Below are 25,645 nucleotides of genomic sequence, written 5' to 3'. Positions count from 1 at the left end.
CAGAAAATTTGTCCTGAATAGCTCCCTGTTTGCTCTGGACAACTGCTTTTTGTTGTACACTGCCTAAAAAAACCACTGATAATTTTCAAGTGGTCTTCTCACACAGGTCTCTAGCATAGAGGACAAATGCATTTTTATTTATATAGAGGTGTGGGTAAGAATAAATATTTATACACAAATATTTTCTTAAAGAACATATATGTATACCACGATATATAGTAACATATTCAGTGTTTTACATCCATTAAAAAATGTATACACAAACACCCACACTTGGAACTGTATAAAAAAATCACATAAAAGTAATGTTTAAAGTCAAGAAAACTAAAACAGTGTATTGCATGTATATATATGTATATACATATAAAATGGAAAATTAAACTTGAAATTGTTATATGTTCTCATAAGCCTTATTAGCTGATGATAAAGATTTGTGTGTCTTAGCTAAAAACAGCTGTATGAATTTATTAAATAATATGCAACTGCTTTAAAATGTGTTTCTTGTTTTCTGAGGGCTTTTTATTGGACTCTTTTTCTGCAATATTTCATACTTGGGGTTTTAGCCAGTATGTGACTGGCTTAAAACAAATGACTGCTATAATATTCCCTTAATGTATAAAAGGCAAGACACCCACAAGGACTTACTGATGTCTGCTATTTTTGTTTTATTTCGTTGTGCTACAAGTTTGCATTTGACTAATCCGAAGGAGTTCTCTCTCCATTGCATGAATGCACATACATACAGAACTGTGCTTTTGTGTGTTTATGCTGTTAGCATATTAGCCATGATTGGTTTATTTGTTACCCCATGCACTTTAGAGCATGCTTATTTATCTAAACTTTGTCATCTTTCACATGTTTAAAATTGCCTTTTTCTTCCATGTTGCCGAAGGGAGTTGCCATAAGCCTTGGTGCCTTTATACTTAAAATATGATGCCCCTGTTGATGTAGCATGGAGGAGTTTCTGCACCCTGATGCATTTTTTGTGTATTTCCTCCTTGGTGCTGAGCTCCATGCTCAACAGAGAGCTGGCACAAGTGCAGCTCAGTCTCCAGCCTCTTGTGCTAGTTCTGTGGGTGTGGTGGCTCTTTTTGCTGGGCTGGGGTTTCGCCTTGAGAAGGGCTTGTACAGTTTTTGCAGAGTGACACTTTGGGATGGCATTCAGGTGAGTTGTCCTCTCTGGACAAATGATTTGTGCCAATAACCAATTCTAGGAGTGTCTGAACTTGCCTCCGTTTTCTCCTTACTTTATATGGTGCAGCTTGACATCATCTCAGTTCATTGAAGCAAGGAGGTTGTTTTCTGCTTGTTTATGCATGCCTGGATTCTGGATAGGTGGAAAGTGAAGCAATGGCTGGTGTATCACAAGGGATTTGATTTGTAGTAGCGTTTTCTTGCCACTGGCTCCCCACTTGATTCTCTGCTTTGCTTTCATGTGTAGAATTGCATCATTAGTTGTGTTTCATTCTCGTTGCTGCCATGTACAAGGCTCTTTGTCCTGGGAGAGGTACTGAAAAGAAAAATAAATGTATGTTTAAATTACACAGTATAATATATTGTGCTATTTGTATTTCTAAATTGGATGTTCTGGCAAGCCTGGGGTGATTACATCACATTTAATGCAGAAAAGGTATATCCCATTAAGAGGAGCTAAATCCTAGACCTTGAAAGCCTTATAAAAACAAGATGACACATATTTGGCTACTAAGATTAATAAGGAGATGGATGTTCAGTTAGTTCAACTAATTTTATCATCTGTGAAAGAATAAACATAACACTGTCTGGGAAGGGAGGACATAGACCATTTTATGCTCTGCAGACATTGTCATATGTAGGGACTTTACAGGATGGGAATTGATTTCTTTGGAAGTAGCTGAGCTCAGTCCCTTTTGTTGCTTCATACTTAAGCTCCTTTAGAGAAAACTAACTCTGCTTTGCTTTGTGTTTGTTTGGGAGGCCCAGCAGTAAAACTCAGTAAGCTTTCAAACTGTTTGCTCCAAATGAGAGAGGCTTGAAGCTTCTGTTCTGGTCAAGCGGCTCCTGAGGGGTTGCCTGTTCGGCAGTCCTAAGAAATCATGTGCTTTAGTTGTGGAGTTAACTTGTGGTGGCTGTCCAAAAAAAACCCCAAACTCCCCAAAACTAACCACTCCTGGAGGAGAGACATGCAGGTCCCAAAAGCTAAAGCAGCCACACAAAGTTTGTGTTGTGTTTCTAGCTAAGTTTTCTTTCCGTTTTCTTTCTGTCTCTGAAAAATTAGGTAGGCAGTATTTTTTACCCATTGGCATACAGTTGCCCAGGGAGGAACCTGGATCAGTTCTGTAAACTCTCTGAACAGAAGAATAATCATCAGAGAGAAGAGAGCCAGTTAAAATAAATAGGGCTCTTAAGGCATGCTGGCAGCATGAGAACACAACTGAGCTCCTTGAGAGAATGCTTAGTGAAAGCTAAGCATTTTAAATATCTTCAGACATTCTGGCACGTGACTGTAAATGGTTTTCCATCGCTCAAGTGTTTCAAAAGTATTTTTGAAAGTTTCTTTGGAATCACCCATGTGCTTCCTGCAAATACGATTCTAGTCACAATGTCTGAATTATTTTTCCTTAGTCCTTTTGTCAACTTGTTTTTTGTCATTGTGACATTATTTCTTCTCCAAATCAGAACATTAATTATGTCTTGTTAGTCAAGAAGTTATTGCCCATTCTATCTTGGTGGTAATCTTTTCGTGTCTGATCTCCTGAATGCTAGTGGCTTGGAAAAGCAAGACCAGATGCTTAGTCTTTTACATACCAACAGAGCTACACTTGAACGGAATAGTTTCTTTATCCCTCTTTGATGTGAGTGTGACTTTTCACTCATTTTAATAATCCTTTGAATTCCAGTTGGTGTTTCCCAGCACACAATTAATACACATTTTAACTTGTGTGTTAGTACCTGGATAAAATGTTTAAGTTGCATGTCAAAGACATGAGTTGTCCCAGAACTGATTACTGTATGTAATTAGCTACTTCCTTTTCACACCAGCAAGGTCAAAAGCAGGGATTGTACTTTCTAATAATTACTTATGGACTTGCCGTAATCCGAGATAGTGGCATTCTGTCAAATGTTAAATATCCAGTCCAATATACAAGGAACCTTTTCTGAAGTTGTTTCTGCTTCCTTACATCCTGCAGCAGTTGGATTGTCCTGAGGCAGGGAGGAGAGGTAGCAAAGGTTCTTGCTCACGGAAGAGCAGAGCTGCGAGGAGTCCATGATCAGTCAAGCCATGACAAGTGGGAGGTGGCACCAGTTAATAATCCTTCTGGCACTGGCATGTGGAAACTGTTCCTGCTTATTGGCAACCTGTTCTGGGACGGGAGAGGGAAGCTGAGAGCTGCTACTGGCATTCAGGTTCATTTGTTTGGTGTTAAGTGATTGAAAAATAGAGGAGCGCATATTCAAGAGCACATTTTCACCACTTAACAGATGGTGTTAAGTGATTGAAAAACAAAAGAGTACATGGTGCAGTTACTCTTCTTCATAAACCTGATGTGTATTTTTGGATCCTTTTCTGCATCAACCCAATCGTGTGTAAGAGTGATCTAAGCTATGTGGTGCCTCTCCTGTTTTAAGTAGTCAATGTCCTCTCATGCTCCTCTGTAGATGCATAGCTCCACATTTAGTGCATGCATGGATAAATAGAATGAGTGATTTGTGCATGCAACATATCATTTAAAGTGCCAAAACCAAATTAGTTTGGTTTTATTTGATGGTTTTTTTGTTTATTTGTTTTTGTGGAAGACAGTAGATAAATATTAAAGGTTGTAATACAGTAAGAGAAGAATTTTAAGAAAAAGGACAGGGTTGAAACCATTAATCTTTTTCCTAGAATATAAACCCACAGGCATGCGCAGCCATGTTTGCTTAGAGGGAAATCTCAAACTGTTAGTTTTTCTTTGACATAATTTCTGAATGTGGGACTATAGATATTCACAGCTCAATCACGCTAAAATATATGTTGTTGTCAGGGTTACTGCTGTCAGAACTGAGAATGAAATGAGAGATGGTTTTGAGGTTCTTTGCTGGCAAAATGAACGGATGCCTGTGGGCTCTCCCTGTTTTCCCCTGGGCTGTAATGAGTGAAAGGGCTGGTTTGGGTCTGCTTCAACCAAGTCACTGCTGCATCACAGCAGTGGAGCTGTGTATGGAGGGAAAGGGATGGAGCAGACCTGAGGAATGTGGGAGGACAGGCCAGGAGGCAAGGGCAGCCCTCTCATCAGGACTGGGATGCAGCCTGCTGTTGGGGTCTACAACCATTCAAACAACAGTGGTTTGTACTTGTCTTACACTTTTTTTTTCTTTATACATTAATGGATATTTAATGATTATGCAGTGCATGCCTTAGGTTACAGCTTTATGAATCAGTCTGAAAACACCTTTAAAGTTACAGAGAGAAAAAGGAGGGAAATGAAAATGTAGCAGGTGGGAGTACTGCCACATGGAGCAAGGTGAGGGCAGGGTTTCATGGTGGTGGTACATAGCAAAGTACTCTGGTAATCAGACAGGTTTTGTGACCTAAGCTAACTTTGATCCTTGCTTTGTTTGGGGAAAAGCTTTAGCTTATTTAGAGGACTGCCTCATAACCCCTTTTTATAGCTGCTTGTGTCAGCGCTTTCCACAGCAAACCCTGCATTAGAGTTCTTATAACTCAGCTGTATAAATTTGATCTGGACTTTAAAACTGGCATGTGTGTTCTTGATTTGGAAGCGACTATCAAAGCTGGCTGGCTAATCTGTTGGCTATGTGAATAATATTGCTGTAGTAAAGGCTTGAGGAACACGATACAGCTCTCAGTTTCCATTGAGTGCAGAGGAAGCTTGTTTGTCACAAAGAGCAGGTGCTCTCATGCCTTTTTTTTTCCCTCATGCAGAAGTTTTAAGCTGGACCTCAAGTGTCCCAGACATTCCAGGAATGTGGAGTGTAGGTTTTTGCTTCCTTCCCATCAGGGAGGCAGGTGAAGAAGGGCTTTGGTGAGCCATCCCATTTAGGTATATCATGCTGGAGCACTGCCTTACCCTATTCGTGCTTGTGGTGGTCAGTGTTGGCCCTGAGTGTTCCATGCTCAGGCTCTGTGGGTTGTGAGGTCCTGGGGGAGCACGAGTCAGGTCAGATGTGCAATTTTTGTGATGGAGTTGGTGCTGCTGCAGAGCATTAGTGTGTCCCCCTTGTATTTTGGAGTGAGTGTCTGTTCCTCTCTTTCATTAATGCACCAAAGGGGCGTTTCTAGCTTACTTTTAGCTCTACAAATGTTTATGAGTTTGCTGTTAAAATACTGATTATCATTGCAAGGTGATACTTTGGTCAGGTGAAACAAAGCTAGGGATAAACAAAGTAGTGGCAGATAATGAGTGTAAATATTAGCATGAAGTGTATTGTAGCAAGGAGATAAAGCCCTGTGGTATGAAAAGGCAGGATGTTGTGTGATAAAAGAATTTGCCCCTTTGCTTATGTTGTGATTCTGCAAAGTTATTCGGTAATGTTCTTTCTCTAAATGACTATCTTTTACTTATTTAAAATACTTTATTATAGGGAAAAATGTAGACTAAAAGAGAAGCTGGAATGGTAATGACACAAAGATCATTGGTTGCTTTCTGCTTTGATTATTCATGACTTTAAATTGAATTGCTACAGCCAACTATGGATCAAATGCTTGAGAGGTAAAAATCAAGCTGGATGGATATCAGCTAGCCCAGGGAGTTTTAAATCAGGATCAATGAATTACATTCTCAGAGGAAGTTGCAGATGACATTGAAGGATGTTTGGGCAGTGGGAGAACATTATTTACTGTCTGAGTACAAAACAGCTTCTTTGGAAAGTCATTGTGATGTGCCATCATACAACGTGGTTGCAGCTAGCATGGATTCAAGGCAAGCAGTTTGTAAAAGACAGAAGGCAGTCTCCATCTTTAGTCAGTGGACCTTTGTCTTATGAGTGACTGCAATTTAAGTAATTCATTTATTACTGTGTAAAAGCAAAATAATGACAGCTCAAAGAAGAATTGCTTGTCAAGTTTTCTTCTTAGTCATGTGAGGGAGAAATAGGTGGTTATGTGTTAAATAGAAATTAATCGGGTCACAAATTACATTGATTCAGAGACAGATGCATGCATGTGTGCACACATTCAATTACCCTGGAAAGACTTGTTCAAAATATCTAATTGAAGCTTCAGAGTACAGATAAAAAATCTGTTGGTTATTGCAAAACAAAATAGTGCGCGGTTTGAAATTTAGCTCAATAAAACAGTTGTATTCCAGGGTATTCTGGCCTGTTTGCATTTCAAAACCTGAGTTGTAGTACTATGCTGAGATTACTTTTTATATCCTAGATTTTGAAGTCCATCCATCCTGGATCAAGAACTGTTTTACTTTTGTTCTGTTTCCATTTGGAATGTGATTTTGGACAATATTTCTGGTTTTGGAATTCTGCTGTTGAGAACCAAAAGAACCAACAATATTTTATTTTTCAGATTTTTTTTTGCCCAACAAAAAAATCTTCCGTTAGATGGGTGATTTCCCTTGTGTGTGTTAAAAAGCATCCCGTGCACCCCTGCATGGCACAGGCTGTTTTTTGGCTTTCATCCTTGTCGCTGATGGCTGCGGAGGGGCAGAGGCTTCCTGCCGGGGGCTGCGGGGGTGAACGGCCTCGGCAGGTGCCTGGCCATGAAATGCCTCTCCTGCTCGCCTCCCCTTCAGTCTCCAAATGAGTTTTCCAGAGTAGAGAGACGTGGAATTAAGTAGGAGGAAACATTCCTGGTTTGGCAATTCTGTAGCTTTCAAGTCTGTGGTGTAACATCAAGGAAAAAAAGTGGGGTTTTTTGTAGCTCTAATTCATGATTGACTTAAAAAACCTGCCTCATACTATAAATACAGAATTAAAACAGATCCATCAAGGATTTGAAGAATATTTGTAGTGCTTGGAGGTTAGTTGGATTATTAGATAGCCAGTTTTGTAATTTTACTACTATACTCTTCTCTATATTTTACTGCTATACTCTTCTCCTGTTGTATTGTTTCCATATGGTGATGCAGACACATTTAATAAAGGTATGTTCTGGGTCACCATTTTTTCCAGATAACTAACTCTCTACTTTATGGGTCACTGATGCAGGATAATGTTCCTAAGGTTAAATTTGCACTTTAAGAAAAAAATCACCTGTACAGAAAAAAAAAAAGAAACAGTGAGATAAATCTGTAGGTGATAATATATGATCTTCAAATGTTATTTATATGTCTTCTGTATTTGCTGAATATTTTTTAAATCTGTGTGGAAAAAAATAAATTGAGTTTGTAACAAGAAATATGGGCCAAAAGGTAAAACACAGATGAGATTCTGGGTGGAGTTCAGAATGGAGTCAACTAATCGGAATATCTATGCAGTTTTGGGTTGAATGTGTATACAGTTTGGTATATGTTGTCTTCATTATGTGTTCCAGTTTTTTGTGGTGGTAATGCATGGTTCAGCCTCTAAGAAGTGTCAAAAGGGAGGCTCCCAGAGTCTGCAGTCTGAAAAAGATCCTTAATTATTTCAAATGTTCTAATTGCCCCTGCTGTGTTCAGTGTACATGCTTTCTTTCTTTATATAGTTGTGATAATATTCCTCTGGCACTGGGGTTACACTGCCCTTGTAGCTTCACTCCCACTTCAGTGGATGGTGCTTCAGAAGCCAGGGTTGCTGACTGATAGAATTCCTCTTGCTGTGTTCAGTGTAGATGCTTATTTTTATATAGTTGTGATAATATTCCTCTTGCACTGGGGTTAAAACTGCCCTTGTAGCTTCACTCCCACTTCAGTACAGATGCTTCAGAAGCCAGGGTTGCTGACTGATACCTGGTGGTCATGCATGTGAGACAGCCCATTGGCAGACTTTGGTCATCAGCAAAACAGTGTGGTGCTTTATTGTTCGGTGCTTACTTTCATAGGCAATTGGAACCTCCTGGGTCTAGACAGCCACTGGTCTAATCTGTAAGCCCCTGAGACTCTGAACCAGTGAAATGCTTGTACTTCAGGAGAGATGTTATTGGTTGAAACCTCTGTCAGTCAGCCCAGAGGCCGGTTTAGCAAACTGGGCTGGGTTTCTTATTTATAACCAGATTAATGCTCAGTAGAAATCAGCTTGTGCTGAAACAGCTGACCAGTACTTTCAGGGAATACTCACGCTCTGGCTGAGATTTCCTAGGAGTATCAACCTCACCTCTCCTGCTTAGTGACTCACATCTCTTATTCAGAATCAGTAGGTGTTACTTAGAAGTCTTATCCACTCTGTCTTGATAAGGAGATTACTACTCTGGCATCCTGTGTGTGCAATTCTTCACACTCTTGTCCAGTAATTTCCTTCAATACATCTCTGACAGCTCCACCTCTGAGGCATAACCAGTTCTCTCTCTGTACAGCAGTACCCATGGACGTCACGCTTCTCAGGACCTATTTTTAGGAAATTTCATCCTGTGATTTTACTGAAATGTGTTTACAGCAGTCTCCCACATGCACTTGCAAAGACTTTCATCCCCATAGGCAACAGTTTAAGAATGACCTCTTGAAAGTCGGGTGGTTGGTTGTGGGTTGTTCTGTGTTGGTCACTAGAATTAAACAGAAATGTTTGGCTTTTTTTTTTTTTTAATTAAGAAATTGGTTTTCATTTACATGTCTGGGGATGGTAAGGCCACCCACCCTTCCATGAATATAGTTACCCTGAAGCTGGCTTTTGAAGTTAGTCCTGGGCAGTGTGTAGGTTGCTTTTTTCTTTTTTCATCACAAATTACAACATGTCAGCATCATGTGCATTTGCACACGTTCTGAGAAAGCTAAATTTTATTCACAAATCACAGCGATCCATTTGACCTTTAGCTTTTAGCACCCCTACGTTCCTTTCCCTTTTCCAGACCTTGCTGGCAAATGTCAGCGTGCTATAACATATCGGTTTATGGCAGGATCTGTTTATGGCAGGTCCCACCCCTCACCCAAAGGTTTGAGGAGCTTTCCTATAAATAGCTGTGTTGGTCATAGCTTTCTATATGCTTGTGAGCTTCCATGATTGGTGTTTTATAGTAATCAGGCCTCTTAACTCATAATTTGGGTATGAACACCCAATTTTGGAGGACTTTTGGCTTTTTTGTTGAATCCTTTTGTCAAAGGATTCACAATACAATTTGAAATTCTTATGACTTTGGCAAGTCAAATAGTTTTTCTGAAATGAGGATGTCTTCTCTTTCCTTTGCCTCTTACTTTACTTCCTTGCTCTGCTATATTTTCCTTGTTAGCACCCTCTGGTTTCAACTCTGGCTAAAATAGCTATATTGATTCGCAATGCTGAGGGCCTGGATGCTATTTTCTGAAGATATGACAAGTCTTCCTTGATTGCAGGCCTCGTCTTTCACCAGGCTAACATCAGATGGGAGAGTTTTTCTCATTTTGTTGAAAATTTTCCCTGTTGTTTTTTATCTGCTTAAGATTGCTACTGCAGTCAGCGAGTATGGGATTAATGTTGAAATTCAGTGATTTACTGAATGTTAAATTTCTTGGGTTTAGTCTAGATGTTGTCAAACGATAATGTTTTTGGAGTTTTGCATTTGCATATATCTTGCAACATTACACAACATTTTTTCTCAGTTAAAGTATTTGTCTTCAGATGCCATCCAATACATGTCACAGCTGTCATGTAATGCTAGTTGCTTGGATTTTAGGAAAGCCTTAACCATATCAGGTAGGCTGATGGGACACCTTCCACAGCTTTACCATACACAAATGCAAAGACTGAGCCCCTCATATTTCATGCACTATTATCTCTTTACCCACAGACAGTTTTCAAGAACGTAACCTCACTTCTGCTGAAGTTAATGATGTATAGACTGGTGGCTGCACTTTGTAAAGTAACAAGGAACCAAAACTTCCTGGTCCCTACTGTATGAACTAAAACAGGGGCAGTTAAAAAACAGAGGAGATGAAAACATTACTTTGGGTCACCTTTGAAAAGTCATACAATCATAGAATTGGCAAGGTTGGAAAAGACCTCTAAGGGTCACTAGCTGTCCACCAAGGTAGCTGCACCACCATGTTAACCACTAAACCATGTCCTCAGGTGCCTTATCCATGCATATTTTGAACACTTCTAGGGGTGGTGATTCTATTATTTTCCTGGGAAGACCTCTTCCAGTGCTTGACAATGCTTTCCATGAAGAAATTTTTCCTAGTATCCAAACTAAACCTTTTATAGTGTGACTTGAGTTTGCTCTCCTCCTGGGAGAAGAGATTGACCCTCACATCACTGCACCCTCTTTTCAGCCAGTTGTAGAGAGGGGTGAGGTCTGCCCTGAGCCTCCTTTTCTCCTGGCTGAACACCACCAGCTCTCAAGTCATGTGCTAAAGTACCATTTTGGCTCAAGGTGAATTCTGCTTTTGGAAATGAAGATAAAGTAATTGTGCTGTTTGCAGCACTCCCCTAGAAGCAGTGATTCCTTCAAGGAACAGACTCATGCTTGTAGGCAGAGGACAGAGTTGGGAGGTTATGCATACACAGCAGTAGCAGCTACAATATCTCTGCTGTAAGCAGACTGCTTTTTCCAACTTCTCTGCTGTTGGAAACATAGAGGGAATTTATACCATCCAGGATGTTTTTTCAGCCTGCTATAAAATAATTAGAAGATTGAGGACCAGGGACATAAATCAGTGCATAGATCTTATTTTATGTTACTTTAATTTATGTTTCTGTTCTTGGGAATGAAGGTAGTTGAAATTCAGTTGCATCAGATGAGAAGATTGATTTATTGTTCAATTGGGGCCAATAGTGTGAACTTTACAGAGGTTTCTGTTGCAATATTGTTTCATTCAAGTGGACCAAAGCAGTTGAACTGAACTCCGGCAGTGACCTTGATCAAAGAGTTAGACTTCTCAAGAGACTTTTCTTATCGTGATCTGAATATACTGCAGGTCACTGGGGCCTGTAAACCTACTGAGAGAAAGGCAGAACAATGTCCTTGCAAGCAGCCTGTCTGTGATGTTGAACTTTTGACTTTCTGGTAGTTGTAGCTGGGGAAAAGTTGGCTTCGCTATTAAGAGAGTCTTCCCTGCTCATGACCAGTTTTTGACAAATAAATGAATGTTGAAGAGATTAAGTGGAAAATTTAGATTGGAAAAAGCTGGTTTACAGCCTTTCTCTCTCCTCGAAGTTTCATGTATGAAGAGAAAGGTGGCTGGAACTTGGAGTGCAGGAAACTGTGAATGCTTGTCCCTGCTTGTGTCTCTTTGTGAGTGTCCATAGCTTCCAGCCAGCAAAGCAGAAGTGGAGTTTGTTTTTGAAAAGGAGGCTATACTGTGCAGTTCTTTCCTGTCATTGAAGTGGAATAAGAATGAATACCTATGGGTATTGCAGCAATTTTCACAGGACTCACAAATGAGAAAAGATACCTTGTTTTTCTCTTTGCATGGAACAGCACTGTGAATAAAATACTGTGATTTTGTGTTCAATATAAACAAAAACCGTCCAAGTTTCTCATTTACCATTCTTGCAATGTTTCAGCTTAATGACGGTGGCAAGGCAGCCCAAGCACATGTGGGGATCGGTGATGTGGTTCTCACCATTGATGGCATAAGCACGGATGGCATGACTCATCTAGAAGCACAAAACAAGATCAAGGCATGTACGGGCAATTTGAACATGACTCTGCAAAGGTAAGATAGCTTCTTCTTTTTTTTGAAGAGAATTGATTATCATCCTAGGAGTGGTTTGGAGGATAAAAATGTGTAAGTGGTTTGGCAAAGTCTGTGGAGTTAAATGTCAGTGATTGAAAGATATGCTGCCATAGCCTGTAATCTGTCTTGATTTACAGCATTTTAGAAAACTTATTAGATGTTAATTATGTGGCTTGACAAAGATTTTTTCCAGCTTTGTCACCTATTTCCTCTTCCTTTTGAGTTTCAGTTTTGTTTAATTAATCTATTTAAAAGCAGATCTTATTAATGCTTTTTTCCCTTCCCTCAAGTGACTAGGAACATTTTTTTGGGTCAAGTCCTACAGCACCATTCTTACTGGCTAACAGAATGATGGATTTAAATAGTTAACCCTTGAGCTAAATGGATCAAAATACTTCTGCTCAGAGTCTGGGAGATGTTTCCACCATGTAATTTCTACCATGTCACTAAGTAGCAGCCTCCCTTTGCTAATTGAAGTGCCTGCTGTAGAAGTAACAGCTTGGCCCAGTCTCATTACTAAACCATAGAGTTTATTGAATCTCTGCATATCTCTGGTGTAGCCTGGGGCTGTTTTGGGAGTTGTTGCAGGAGGGGAGCAGGGTGCTCACATATGGGTTGTTGAACCTGAAGTAGAGTGAGCAGCAGCGCAAGCAATAAATTCCTCCAGTTCTCAAAAGCCTCCCAGGGCTAAATGTTTTTTGTTAGAAGACTGCTATTCAGTGATGTGAGTGAACATATTGGAGGAGATTGGCCTGTGAATCCATCACGTAGGGAAAAGCATCTCTTCTTGTTTTCAAAGAAAACAAGAGCAGTTTTAGGCCATGACTGCTGTTCAGGCCTGCCTTCAGCAGTGCAAAGTTCCTTGATGAGTATTGGTTGAGATCCATACCATATCTCTTCACCAGTTACTGACTGCTTTTTGTGGCAAATTTTCCTCCCCTTAATGAGAGGACTGCGTCTTTCAGCGAGTTAATCAGTATTTATTAGAATAAAAAGAGGTGACGTGGTTGCAGATCTGACAAACATCCATCTCCAGGGTGACAGTGCTTGTTCCCAGCCCTAAGTGCCATGTGTTTGAATGGTTGTGGGAGTGCTTTCTTCTGTAAGAGGCTGCAGTTCAGCACTGCTTGTTGTTTCTTGTTTTCCCCGTTGTCCTGTGCTTCTGTGCTTAGCTGCCCTGACTAAGGGATTCCCTTTGCTCAGTCTGAGGAAGGGAGTACCTTGTGGTGTGGTTCATGCCTAGGGCATCTCCCTGAGTGAAACTTGCAAAGGTGGCATTAAAAGTTTCTTAGTGAAAGACAGGTATTATACCAGCTCATTAGAAGAACTACATGTTGTATCTAGTGTGTCATTTGCTTTTCTGGCTCCCAGGGAGACAGGCAGGTCGCTCAGAAATGCACTTGCCAGGACCCACTGAGTCACAGGCAGGTGGGTTGGCCCACTTTCTCCTGTCACCATAACTGTATGGGCAGGGTTAATATTGGATATAGGACAGGCATGGCAGGCGTGTCCCAGTCAGGTAATAACTTGTCTGAGGCTGCTTCTGGTTAGGTACGGAGATGAGTGGTTTGGAAATCAGATTAATCATGAGTTAGCCTGATCCCCTGCTGTTCTCAGCCTTCCCACTTAGTGTAGCATCTGACTCACCACTGTTGGCTACCTGACAGCTGAAGGCTAAGTCAGGATCAGACTAACAGTGATCAAAGAAATAGCCTTGGTCCTGGCATCTGGGGGTGTGACAGATGTGTCTTGTGGCTCTGCTGCTTTGCAGTCTCATGGTCTAAGCTGTTTTGAATTTTGCATGTATCCCAAGAAACCAAAGGTGTAGGCAGTGTTCTCCTGGTTCCTCGGCCTGTGAAAATTCCTTGCCCTGCTCTTTAACAGATCTGCTTTGGTTGTTTATTTGGTCTTTATAGCCTGGAAGAAGATGCTTCTTGGAGTCAGACTGACTTATGCTAACTGGAGATGATGGCTGCCCGTGGGAAGGGACCTTGAGAGTATAAGCAGGGTGGCAAGATAAGCCATTTTAATATCGAGTGTTCTCCATAATTATATTCTTCTGTTCCTGCCTCTTCTCTCAAAACGAAACAGAAAGAAATAAAATATTTTAAACTGTTACTCTTCACATGCAAGATTAAGGAGATACTGTCAATGTGAAGCAAAGCTGGCCTTCAAAATATGGGCTGGTGCCATAGAATAGGAAAATCTAAGACATATTTTATTTTGCTATTACTGCTTTTTATTTATCTTTAATTTTTACTTCTGAGATTTTATCTGCTTTCACACAGTCTGCTGATAGTTTGGACTACAATACAAGGATGTTGAGGTTAGTTTTGAAAGAGTCCATCAGTTCTGAGATACTGCCCTGGTTTGCTGCTGCTTTAAAAGAACACAATGGTTGGCTGGTTAGTGGTGTTACTTTGAGCATGTACTCCAGCACCCCAGTTTGCACAGTGGTCAGGGCAGGGTGACACTTCACCTTTTAAAAGCTACAAAGGAAACTTCTGTAGTCTATGGCAAAGGCAAGAGAGGAAATTCTTTATTATCAAATTCCTTATTATAAATATTTTAACTTGATAGTTTACCTATTTAGGTTTTCACTTGGCTTCCTCTCTTCTTCATGTGCAAAGTAGAAAAAATAAAATGAAGAGAAACTAAACAAGGGGCAAGAAGTAGCTTGTCTGAGAGGTTGGAAGGGATAGTTAAAGTAGTGCCTTGGAAACCTTTACTTACAGATTTAAAGCAGTATATTTATGTAGGCAAATATGCAAGTACCCCTTGTGGAAATCCAATTTAGATGTTTTGTAACTTGTAATTTAATGTTGGCAAAATATTCGAAGGGCATATAAAAGCTTCCCTTTGTTCCATGTAAGGCAGTATCACAGCTACGTTTTTTAAACATGGAATTGTTGTATGCCCTGGAAAGGAACTGGAGGTGCAGCTGACACAATTGCAAATTGACTTTGCTTAAAGGTTGCTCAAATACCAATGGACAAAATTGTGCTTTCCCAGCCCTGTGTGCAGTAGTAGGTGCCTAACATTTGCATGTGTTGGCAAGTATTTTCAGGTGTATGTCTTTAAAATCAATATGTTCTGTAAACAAGTTTAGTACAGAAGTTATATCTTTTTTTCAGCTCTGAGATGAAATTTGAATGTAGGCATTTATTTGCTCATTTTTCATATTATATTGTAGGCCCACACAGTTTGTGGTGATTGGGGTGGGGCTGTGTCCAGCCTCATCCCCATGGGTGCAGCTGTGAGCAGCAGGTGAGCAGCACTGACAGCAATGAGCCATGGGGTGCCCAGGGGCACTGACCCATCACCAAAGGGAACAGAGGGCACACAGGGGCAAAGTATGGACAATGAGGGTATAAAAGGTTGGGCTGAAGGACCAGAAGGGCAGATGCTTGCAGCTTTCTGAAATGGTGTGGTGTTACTCTGTATGGGCTGAAGCCTTCTGGCATTGTCTGATGATCCTCTGTGTATCCTGGTCGTCTCAACTGCAACATTATGTGACTCATATGGAGTGTGGCTTTTTTTCTCTTTTTTTTATTTTGTAACTTGCGATTTTAGCTTCTTGATAAATCTCCTCCCCGCTCTAATTTTTGTTTCTATTCATCCCTTCCTTTCTGAGATCTTGCTCTTTTGCATCTCAATATTTCATTTTCATCTAAAGCCATTCCAGTTTCCCATGAGGACAGATGGAAACCAGATGCTTGCTTTTTGGATATATTTTCAAGTTCAGTAACTTAGCATGGACTTTTATAAATAAATCTCTAAGTTGCTGAACAGCTAAAAGCCGCCACCTATTTTTAAAATATTATTTTTGGGGACTGTTTCTCCAGAGATTTGCCTTAATGATTCTTTTGGAATGAGCAGGATAAAGAATTGTGGATTTCTACAGATGAATGAGATCGTGATACCTGTGAAGATGGAAAGTCTTGGAGGTTGTTTTCCCTATAATGATAGAGAACATATTTATCTCTTCATTTAGTAAAACAGATCTGCATGGGTGTAGTTTGCTTTATAAATTAATTTCTTTCACTCTGTCTATGAATTTACTAATGTAGGACAAAAGGCATTGAGATTGCTTGGCTTGGGAAGCGAAAGGAGGGTTCTGCAGGTTGTTTACTCCTCTGTTGCTATATTGCAGTGCTTCTTTGGGTGAAAAAAAATTTCTGAGTGCAGTAAATTGGCAGTGAGCAGATCCTGTGGGTCTCGTTGCAGCTCTTCAGTGGAGGAACACAGCTGCTACAAAGCAATAGATGAATTTCAGTGATGGCCATAGGCTTGGTGGGTTTTTTCCCTAAACCTTTTCAAAGCATGGGGTTGCCCAAGTGTCATAGGTGATGCTGGGGCCTCCTGGGTATTCTTGATCTCCTACAGGACTCAGACAAATTTAGATGAGCCATGGGGCTGAGTTCTGCAGTTGGTAAACTAAAAGCCATCACATTTGTTATAGCTGCCTGCCTGAGTATGAATCTTTGTAGTACTGTCCTCCCTTATCTTTTTGGGTTTTTTTTTCAGGAAGCATGAAGTCTAGGCTTTTAGCTTAAGGGCAGCTGAAATTCTCATCATTTCAGATGGGGTAAGCGAGAGAAAAAAATGTTCTGGATCATTTGAATTCTAAGATCTTTTTTCAAGTTGACCAATTTGGAAAGGGTTTTCCAGCAGTAAGATGAGCTTAGTATGCTTTTTTCTTACTATTTTTTTTGCCTAATTTATAGGCTTTACTTTAGATGATGCTTAAAACTCATGTTCCAGTTCTATGAGTCATAGGTTCCTTGGGTGGGTATTTTGTTTCCCTAAACCATATATGGACGAGCTTGAGGAAAACTATGATAAGAATGCATTCTGAACTCTTATATTTTTCTCCCAACTTCAGTCATTATCATTTCCCTTACGTAGGTATTTTGACTTTAGCTTGGTTCTTCAGTGATTTGCTTTTTTAGAAAAATAGAAGCTTCATTGTCCTATGTTGAACAGAGACAATAATAATTGGTTGAAAGACATCACAACTTCCAAGTAATTTTTTCAAAATCTGAAAACTAATTTTTTTTTGCTGTAATTCTTTATGTAATACTAATTCTTATGTGAATTGTTTCAGGAATGTCAGAACTAAGTGCTGAATGATTAAGGAAATAATTTCTTTTAAATTGAGAGAGTTGAGACACAGAAAATTTAAAAAACTGTTGAGGCAGGATGGCTTGGCATATGTATATTTGTGGTTCAAATGCTACTCAAAACGTTTGGCAACTTATTCCCCAAGGTTAGTTTGTTGCTTTCAATCATTAATTCTAGTTTTCAGTGATTATGCCTCAAAATAACTAGGTGAAAAACTGTGCCTCCCAAACAGACATTCCCTTCTCTTGTTGAGCCATGTCACTAAGCTTTGAGGTGGCAGCTGTTCCAGGTGGCTCACTCAGTGGAGCCTGGTGAGACTTCAAACAATCCTGGAGAACTTTTTGTGCTGTGCATTGCAATGCAGTCAGCTGAGTTGTCTTAAATCCCTCTGGTTTATCTTGCTCTGAAATTAAGTGATACTGGGTTAAAACGTTGTCTGAAGAATTCAAAGCTGATGAATGATGCTGGGTGTTTTTTTGATCCAAAAGTTGTTGTATAAATCTATGCGCTTGTTGGAAGCAAGGTAGGAACCTTTTGCTCCTAATTTAGGAGCTGAGCAAGTTTAGCTAGCTAAGCCATGCCTTTGAAAAGCCTGCCCACACACTAAATAAATGCAAGGGTACAGCTCTTGCTTCCAGCTGAAATTCAGAGTTGTCTTGTATGTAGCAATTTGCTGCTGGTCAGGTAGCAATTAGATGAACCACAGAACATGCTGCAGCTAAGTGAACCCAACAAACTATAGGCTTGCTTGGAAGTTCAATGGAGAGTTGCTGGGATCAAAGTGGAAGGTTGCAGGGTAAAAAACAAGAGTTCAGTGATTTGTACAGGGTGATACCTACCCATCTGCCAGGAAAATGGGTGGGACTGAGGACAAGTTAAGCAACAGTAATAGCAGCCTTTCTCACATTGTGTACCTTAGAGTTCTGCTGGGAATCTTTAGAGCTGCAAAAGGTTTGTAAAGGCTGTGCAGTTTCTTGAGGTTACTGCTGTAAGTAGCGTAGGAACATAAATACAGTAGTAGATAAAGATGGTGGACAATGACAAGTGCCAAAGGCAGATTGCTGTTTACTGAACATCAAAATATTTCCTTTGAATTTAAAAGATGTTTTTTTCACTTTCAATTTCAGGTATATTCCCCTCTGGCCCCCATATATTTAATACCACCCCAGGAAGTTGAAAATTAAGGAAAGGGAGGTTGAAGAAAAAACATCAACACATTGGTGTTTTGTTCTTTTTTTTGTTTTCATTTTATTTTTAGTATGTTTGCCACCAGGGAAATGCAGATATCACCTCTGAATTGCAGCAATTGCAGCCATTTTACCATTATGTTTTTGAGGTTTTGTCTGCATAACTATATAATGGTGGGTTAAACCAAGGGCAGTCAGATTAGGGGGATATTTAAAAACATCACCTTGTTTTGTGTGAAAATGAGGAGGCCATCATCAAGAAATGGTCTCTCACAACCTGAGAGCTTGTAAATTCAATTTGGGATAAATTTGCAAATTCCTACCCTCATAGTCCAAGTCCTTGATGGAATAAAGGTTGGTAAGGTTGCTTGGGAGAGTAGCTCTGATGTTATAATGAGCAGAAGCTGATAAAAATCTGGGGATGAGATTAATTGGGGCATCACTATTTGAACAGTAGTGAGTGATTGTGGTGGAGGTTTGCACCTGAGAGTCCCTTGTGAAAATGAAGGGAGGAAAGTTTTGGATCCTAGAAGCTCCCATCTGTTTGTAGTGGATCAGTGCTTTAACTGGTCATCTTGCTGTTTTGCCTTATTCAGTGAGAAACATCTGTGCCATTGCTCTATGCAAACTGCTGTGTAGCACAGGTGTCTGACAAATTTCTTAAAAATACTACTGGTTTTCAGACAAGGAAGTAAAGTTGGGGTTGGTTTGGGAGTTTTTTGCTTGTTTTGTGGGGTTTTTTTTGTGTTTGTTTTAGTAATTTTGCTGACTCTATGGATGTTTGTTTAAAGCCTGAAACCATGCATATCTTTCAGATATGTTTGGATTAGCCTAAAAACAAATGCTGATCACATGTTGTTATTATATAGACTGCCTTCTTTCATTCCTATATAAGATCAATATGAAAATACTTGCCTTCCATTATAGTTCTGATGTAGGGATGAAACCACTCTGATGTATAATGGTGCTTTTAGAAAACAAAGATTAAATTGTTAAAGGAAAAAAATACAGTGCGAGAAATGTGGCTTTACACAAGCAGATCATTAAAAAGGTAATAGCTTTGGCTTGATGTTTAGGTGTACAGTAGTTTAGAAGCCTATTTTCACTCTATTATAAAACTAAAATAAATCTGTATTCTGATTAGATTTGACACAATTGATTTCTGTTTGTGAAGACAGGAGCAGTGAAGGTTTATTCACATATATTGTTCGTGAAATGGCATAATTCAGTAGGAAGTATCTGGAAATTAAATAATCTCACTTGATTTTGGCATGTGCTAGATGGGCAGTGTGCCTCAGTACGCAAGGTGAGGATGGGCTTGCAGTGCTTTGCCTAATGGATGAAAGATAGGATAATGATAAATGACTGCTTGTGATTTAGAATAACTTGCTGAAATACCAATAGCTTTCTCCTGTCTTACAGAATTAAAAAAAAACCCCAACACTGAGTTGAGTATTTCTGTGGACAGCAGGGAATTGCTTAATGAACTCCACATTGTTCAGTTCATATGCTCTTTGCTGCAAGCAAGAGGTAACATTTGCAAGCTGAAATTTAATACAGAAAACATCTAGGCTGAGAGAGGTTGTGACTAGTGTTCCTAAGAGTCTGACTGTCACTTAACAGCATTTTCCAGCTTGCAAACCCCCTTAAGTTAGTGCTGCTTTATATTCTGCATGTTGCACATCCTTTTCATTGCTGTGGAAGGGTATAAACTCAAACATCCCCACATTAAGAAGACCTTTAGTAACGTAGATGCTTCTAAGGAGTAGATTGAATCTATTTCCCAAACATTAAATATATGTACTTTAGGAAGGTAGGAACACAACTCAGCTAGCTTTCATTATGAAGATCTAAAAAAAAAAACCTCTTGAAAACCACAGGAGTTAATTTTGCTGACTGTCAATATCACTGTTATTTCCAATAACTGCTTAAGAGGTGCAAGTGCCAACTTCTTACATGACAGGAAAGAAGTCTCCACTGACAGTGCAGTATTAAGTCAACCTTTCTGTGGCAATTATATGCCAGGTGCTTTGGACTATGCCACTCTTGTCAAGACTGTGTAAGAACAATCCAGACACTTTTTACTTGACATTATCTCTTCACGCAGGAGATGCTGAAAAGCATGTTGATTTCTGGGAGTGGGGAGGAAGGGGCATTGGTTTGAGATTCAGTTTGGGTTTGTTTTAGAAAAGGGCAGAAATGGAGCTGTGGAATAGTTGATTTTGAAGACTGATAAGAAAGCAATGTTGTTTGCTCTTAGTGTGATTTCCTGGCTAAGTCCTGCTTTTTAGTTTTTCTGAGGAAAAGGTTCATAGCTGTGTTTCAGGAAGCTCTCTTGGTTACTGCTTTCCTCCCTTTTATAAATAATCCCCAGAGGGGAGTGTAGGTTTGTTTTTTTTCTTTAATGAGTTACAGAAAGCCGTCAGAAAAGTGATATTCTTAGGTTTTTGTTACATTTTGTTTCATTTGAAGTGGTTTTAATGAAGTAATATTCTCCAGGAGGCCTTTGATGCAATTCTGGCTTTCATTTCCTTATTTTCTAATGCACTTCCGTGGTATTCATGGTGACAGTCACCAAATCCCATAAACACTGCAGCGTAATGTAGAAAAACATATTTTTGTTTCTCTAGTAATATTACCTGAGGTAGGCAGCAGCTGATTACAGCTGTTTTAAAATGCTATATTACTTGCAAAATGTCCTCCATTACTGATCTTACTATATCAGGTGGGTTTTTATTTGTCAGAACTGATGTAGTGGTTAAGCATGGGTTTTAAATTTTTAGTTCCATGTCTGTTTTTGCAGCAGACTTGGCTGGCCTTTAATGTTTGATTTTCTAAAACTAGACATTTCCTCTTAAGCAGATAACATTTATTTGCCTTTCACATAGTCAGATCTGATCTTACTTGAGAGCCATCGAGGCTCTGAGGGCTTCAGTACAAGAGACTAAGAAAAGTAAAGTATCATGATGATAAATCAGGGATGACTATTACCAGTCATTTTTGCTTAGTTCTTTGTGAAATAAAGCTTGTGTTCTTGTGGGAACACAAACTCCCCTCAAATATTCTCTTGTTGTTAAGAGCCCTATAGGTAGTAAAAAAAATCACTCTCTACATTTTAAAAACATTTTAGAACTGCTTCTTGCAGTTCTTTTTAGGTTTAGTTAATGATGTGGATCTGCTACATTTGATGTAGATCCTTTCAACTGTTAAACAGTATTTTCATTTTGGAGTGCACATTTCCCAAAGTGAAGTTTCCTACAACAAAATGAAACTTAAGGAAAGGTGTGCACCTGAGTGTTCCAATGAAACGCTGTAGAGTTCCACAGCCCAGTAAAATAGACCTGAGTTTTTAATCTTCTAATGCTGCTGTTAGTTCAGTATTAAAAGTGAAATCTAGCTTTGCCTGGTGATTGATTACCAAAGAGCTAAAGAGCTGTGTATAAATTGGTGTGTTGTTTGTTTTTAATATCCCCACTGCTTCACATTTTCCGGCAGGGTGTGTTTCAGCTTGACACTGAATAGGATGTGTTCTGGACTGAACACTCAGCCTGAAAATAACAAGAGAATTAAAAGCAGTAGGGATTGCTTTGTCTGTGTATTGTATCAGTGAACCTGCTAGTCTGGTATCCAGGCCCACTGTGGCTGCTTTCCGATGATTCAGCGTGAGGGGGGAGTGAGAACCAAACCCTGCCTCGTAACACCTGCACGGTGAGAACCTGGCTGCTTACACAAGACATGTGGCTTTGATTATCATAAACACTTGTAACTAATAATTAAACTGGGGTCTTATAGGCGTTGTTTCATGTATCTATCAACATAATTCTTGTCTCAGGCTAGCAACATTGAGGTGTTTTTGCTGTATGTAGATGAAAAATATTATCTCACGCTGTTTTTTTTTTCTCCCAATTGCACTTTCCTCCAACTTTGGTGCACAGTGTATCCCCACTTTTGCCTAATTCACAGTGAGTTGTTCAGGCAGAAAGTCAGTTTTCTTTACTTACTTCTGTGGACCGTCTCTGCTTTTGGGAGTATGTGCACCAGATCTGAGCCTTTGTCATCTTTGTGGTTTGAGACTTGAGACAGGAAGTCTTCAGGATTCATCTGACACTTCAGTTTTGTCACAGCTGAATCCTTATTCCCACCAGGAAAAAAAAAAAAAAAAGAAGCCCTTTGTCTTTTCAGTTGCTCATGTGCACATTCTTTCATTCATGGAGGGGCAGCAGTTTGTGGCCTTGAAAGGACTTGGGCTCCCTGCTGGGGCAGGGGTGCAGAGGACACGCACCGTGAGCTGCTGACCTCATGGTGCTTCTGGTGGAGTCCTGTGCTGCAGCCTCTGCCCAAAAAGTGCCAGAAAGGAGTTTCTCTTCCTTCCTGCGATGAGTAAGGAGGTTTGAGAGACCCTATCTCAACTTCATGAAAATTGTCAAGTGCCCTTTCAACCGGATGCATTTCTGTGGGGTTTGTGCCACAATTCTCCTCTGTATTGCACATGACCCAACACCACTGGCTGCTGCTGGAGATGTCAGAGCCTTCTTTCCCAACCCTGAGGCAACTAATCAATACAAGGGAAGTGTTCCTGCCAGTTTCAGGGAGCTCTGAGAAGAAGGAATTGGGATGTTAAGAGAAGCAGGGAAGCAATTGTCAGTAAGAATATTATGTTTCAAAGAATTAGGAGTCTTTCAAGTAAGGACAGCCTTAGCAGAAGTGGCGCATCTGCAGCACAGAGATGTTAGGGTTGGATCATTGTGCTGAATACGATCTCTTCTGCAAGGATAAAAGATGGCAAAAACTTGCCTTCCTTCCTAGTCTATGGGAATTTACCAACAAAACAACTAGCAATAAATGTGCAGAGATGAAATGAAGCAAAAAAAAAAACCATTGAAATATCTTAAGAACACTTGAGGTAATAATTTGTCCACTTAAAAATCTGGGCAGTTTTCTTCACTTGTGTAAATTTTGAAAATGGAACTCATAGATACAATGAGGGACTTGTGCCTGCTTGAACCAGAACTGAACCTGGATTGTTTGTTTTTACTTAGTGACATCTAATTATCTTACAAATTGAATAAATTGTTCTTGTTCGTGTATATTTTCTTAGTTTAGGCTTAATTACACTTGATGCTAACAGTGTTTGTTCCCCACTTTGTAAAACACTGGTGCATGTTAAGCTTTAGCTTTTTTCCAGCATTCCCGTGGCTGTTTTAGCTGAGCAGAGTTTGTCTGTTAACATGAAATCTGCAAATCATTTCAATCTCTCTTATATTTAAATTTACAACAGATTTATATGCTTTCATATTTTGGAATCTTTGATATTCTTCTTAATGCCTTAAGCTTCTAAGTTTACGATGTCTGCTGAGTATTTTCTCCCACGGTTTTGGCAAGCCTCAATTTCCTCACTTTTCAAAGTCTTGCCAAGACACAATTTGAATATAACTTGGAAAACCCCAACAAAACAAACAACAAAACCCCATGAAAATTTGATGTCATATTTATGTGGGCGTGGCCGAGGACAAAATCTTCCAAAATAAAATAAATGTGCTGTCTGAGAGGTTATAAGCCATTGTCTGAGAGACACAAACTTTATAGAGAATCTACGTCAGCAGCTAAGACTGGTTGGAAGCTGATGTTTCATGTTGCTTTCTGTTTGGGTAAACTCTTCACCAAACAGTTAAATGGGTTTTCTGAGTGGCAATTATTCTGGGGGATTGCTTCTTTGGCCTAGTCTGTTGTTTCTGTTCAACCTGTGACTGATTGCTGCTCTGTATGAGAAACCATCTTGGCAAAAGGGATTAAATTATACAGGTAATGTGAGTTTCATTATGGGGGAGGGACTTTTAGTACTCAATGTGTTTTGGAGGGAAAATGACCAAACCTAGTCAGTCAGTCTTACTGTCGTATCCCTTTTAGCTCCTATGCAAAAAATGGAATGTAGTATGCATTCTGAAAATGTATTACAGAGTGTAGGAAGCCAAAGTTTTAATGAGGACAGTGACTTCAGAGGTAACTAATGCTGCTTGATTGCTAACAGATTATTTTTCCTTTACATACAAAGTCCCTCCACATGAGCAGACTATAAGTCTCAGTGACACAAGAGTCACTAAAATGCACGTACTGGGCTAAATATAATGTATAACAGGTTTTGCAAGTACCAAAATGTGTAATATTTTCCATTCAAGGCCTCTCAAGTACTGAAATTTTTAAGTGTGCCTGCTGTCAATAATGATCTTGGAGGCGATTGACTGAAAGAGTTGCCAGTTATCTCCTTTCCAAGTCTTGGCAGGAAGGTGATGGCTGGACAAGTCAGTCATTTTCCACAACATCTTCTTAACTCATAAGTGACTGCTCCATTAACTTGATGATTAAGTGAATGCTGGACTCATATTTGTGTGTTGCATCTCTTGGAGCTGCCTATAAAGGAGCAATGTTGAATAACTTAATTATGTAGCGAGTATGGTTATGGGATTTTTGTATTTTTTGCACTTGGCTGAAGGGAGCTGTCCTGGAGAAGAAAGCTCCTAGTGCAATTTGAGCAAGTTGGAGCAAGGGCAGATGGAAGTTTCCCTTGTGGCAGGGCTGCTAGACTCAGGTGGCACAGTGCTGTGAACAGGGCCTGACACGGAACTTGGGGCAAATTCAAGTTCCACCACAACTCAGATTAACAGCACTGTCATTAAAAACACAACAATAAAGAAAAAAAAAATCAATATGAAATCTCAGTTACCGTATAGAGGGTGTGTTTTGGCAGGAAACGAAACTAGGGAGAAAAGAATTAGATGTCTCATGTAAGTGGCACTTTCTAGCCACTTCTGTGAAAAGACGTTAGGTTGGGTTTTATTTAGGATCCAGATAATTTCAGAATATCTTATGTGAATTAATAAAATCTGTGAGTCACTGTATTTCTTTTAGTCAGAAAGAAATTATCCTCACTTACATTAGGCACTAAGATTAACTATTTTTGCAATACACCATGTAGCTGTTGCTTACAAATCCTATGGTATGCAACACGTAGAGGTGAGTGGAAGTAGCATGCCAGTGCTGAAATTAGTAATAATCAATTCAATGTTATTTCTAATAATTTTAAAGCTGGTGAGTGGTGTGGGGGGAAGGTCAGGGAAATCATGAACTGGTTGAATCTGGTACATTTATCTTGGTAGGAAAGATGGATTCATAACTTAGATGTCTGTTTCTTTTTTATACTAGAAAGGACAAATGTATTTTGGGATTAAAATATGGTTATAAAGTTTTGAATTCCTCTTGATGTGGAAGAAAAAAAGGTTGTTTATTTAATGGGAAAGACTTAATCTGCTATAAAAGATAATGGAGCTTGAGGCATTTATCAGCCTTCCTGGAGAAACATAATACCTTGCAGGGCTGGACCTGAACTGCTTCTGCTATCAACAAGTAATTAGCAGACAGAGCACATTGTTGATCAAGATCTGACTAAAGGACACTCTGAATCTATTCCTTCTGGTTGCTTTTTCTTTCTTTGCAGAAGAGAGATGAAAAAGATTGTAAATTGTTTGCAGGTTTTTCTGAGGATGTACTCTTAAATTTTTATTTTAAAATTACACCTTTTATTTTCATCAGTATGGTTTTCTTGGCTGAGGAAGAAGG

At 39.6% G+C, this 25,645-nt stretch overlaps 1 protein-coding gene across 3 annotated transcripts in view; it reads left to right on the top strand.

The window, feature by feature from the left end:
* PDLIM5 (PDZ and LIM domain 5) overlaps nucleotides 1–25,645 on the top strand; it is a 125,814-nt gene that overhangs the window by 30,409 nt on the left and 69,760 nt on the right. For all 3 annotated transcript variants that reach the window (XM_058024403.1, XM_058024402.1, XM_058024404.1), the window contains exon 3: nucleotides 11,548–11,699. In XM_058024403.1, the coding sequence (XP_057880386.1) occupies nucleotides 11,548–11,699 (152 nt within the window). The remainder of the gene's footprint in view (nucleotides 1–11,547; nucleotides 11,700–25,645) is intronic.

The sequence above is a fragment of the Melospiza georgiana genome, chromosome 5 (assembly GCF_028018845.1).
Source record: "Melospiza georgiana isolate bMelGeo1 chromosome 5, bMelGeo1.pri, whole genome shotgun sequence".
In the NCBI taxonomy this organism is placed as follows: Eukaryota; Metazoa; Chordata; class Aves; order Passeriformes; family Passerellidae; genus Melospiza; species Melospiza georgiana.
Note: the sequence above shows the minus strand (reverse complement) of the source record. Positions and strands in the feature narration are given on the sequence as shown.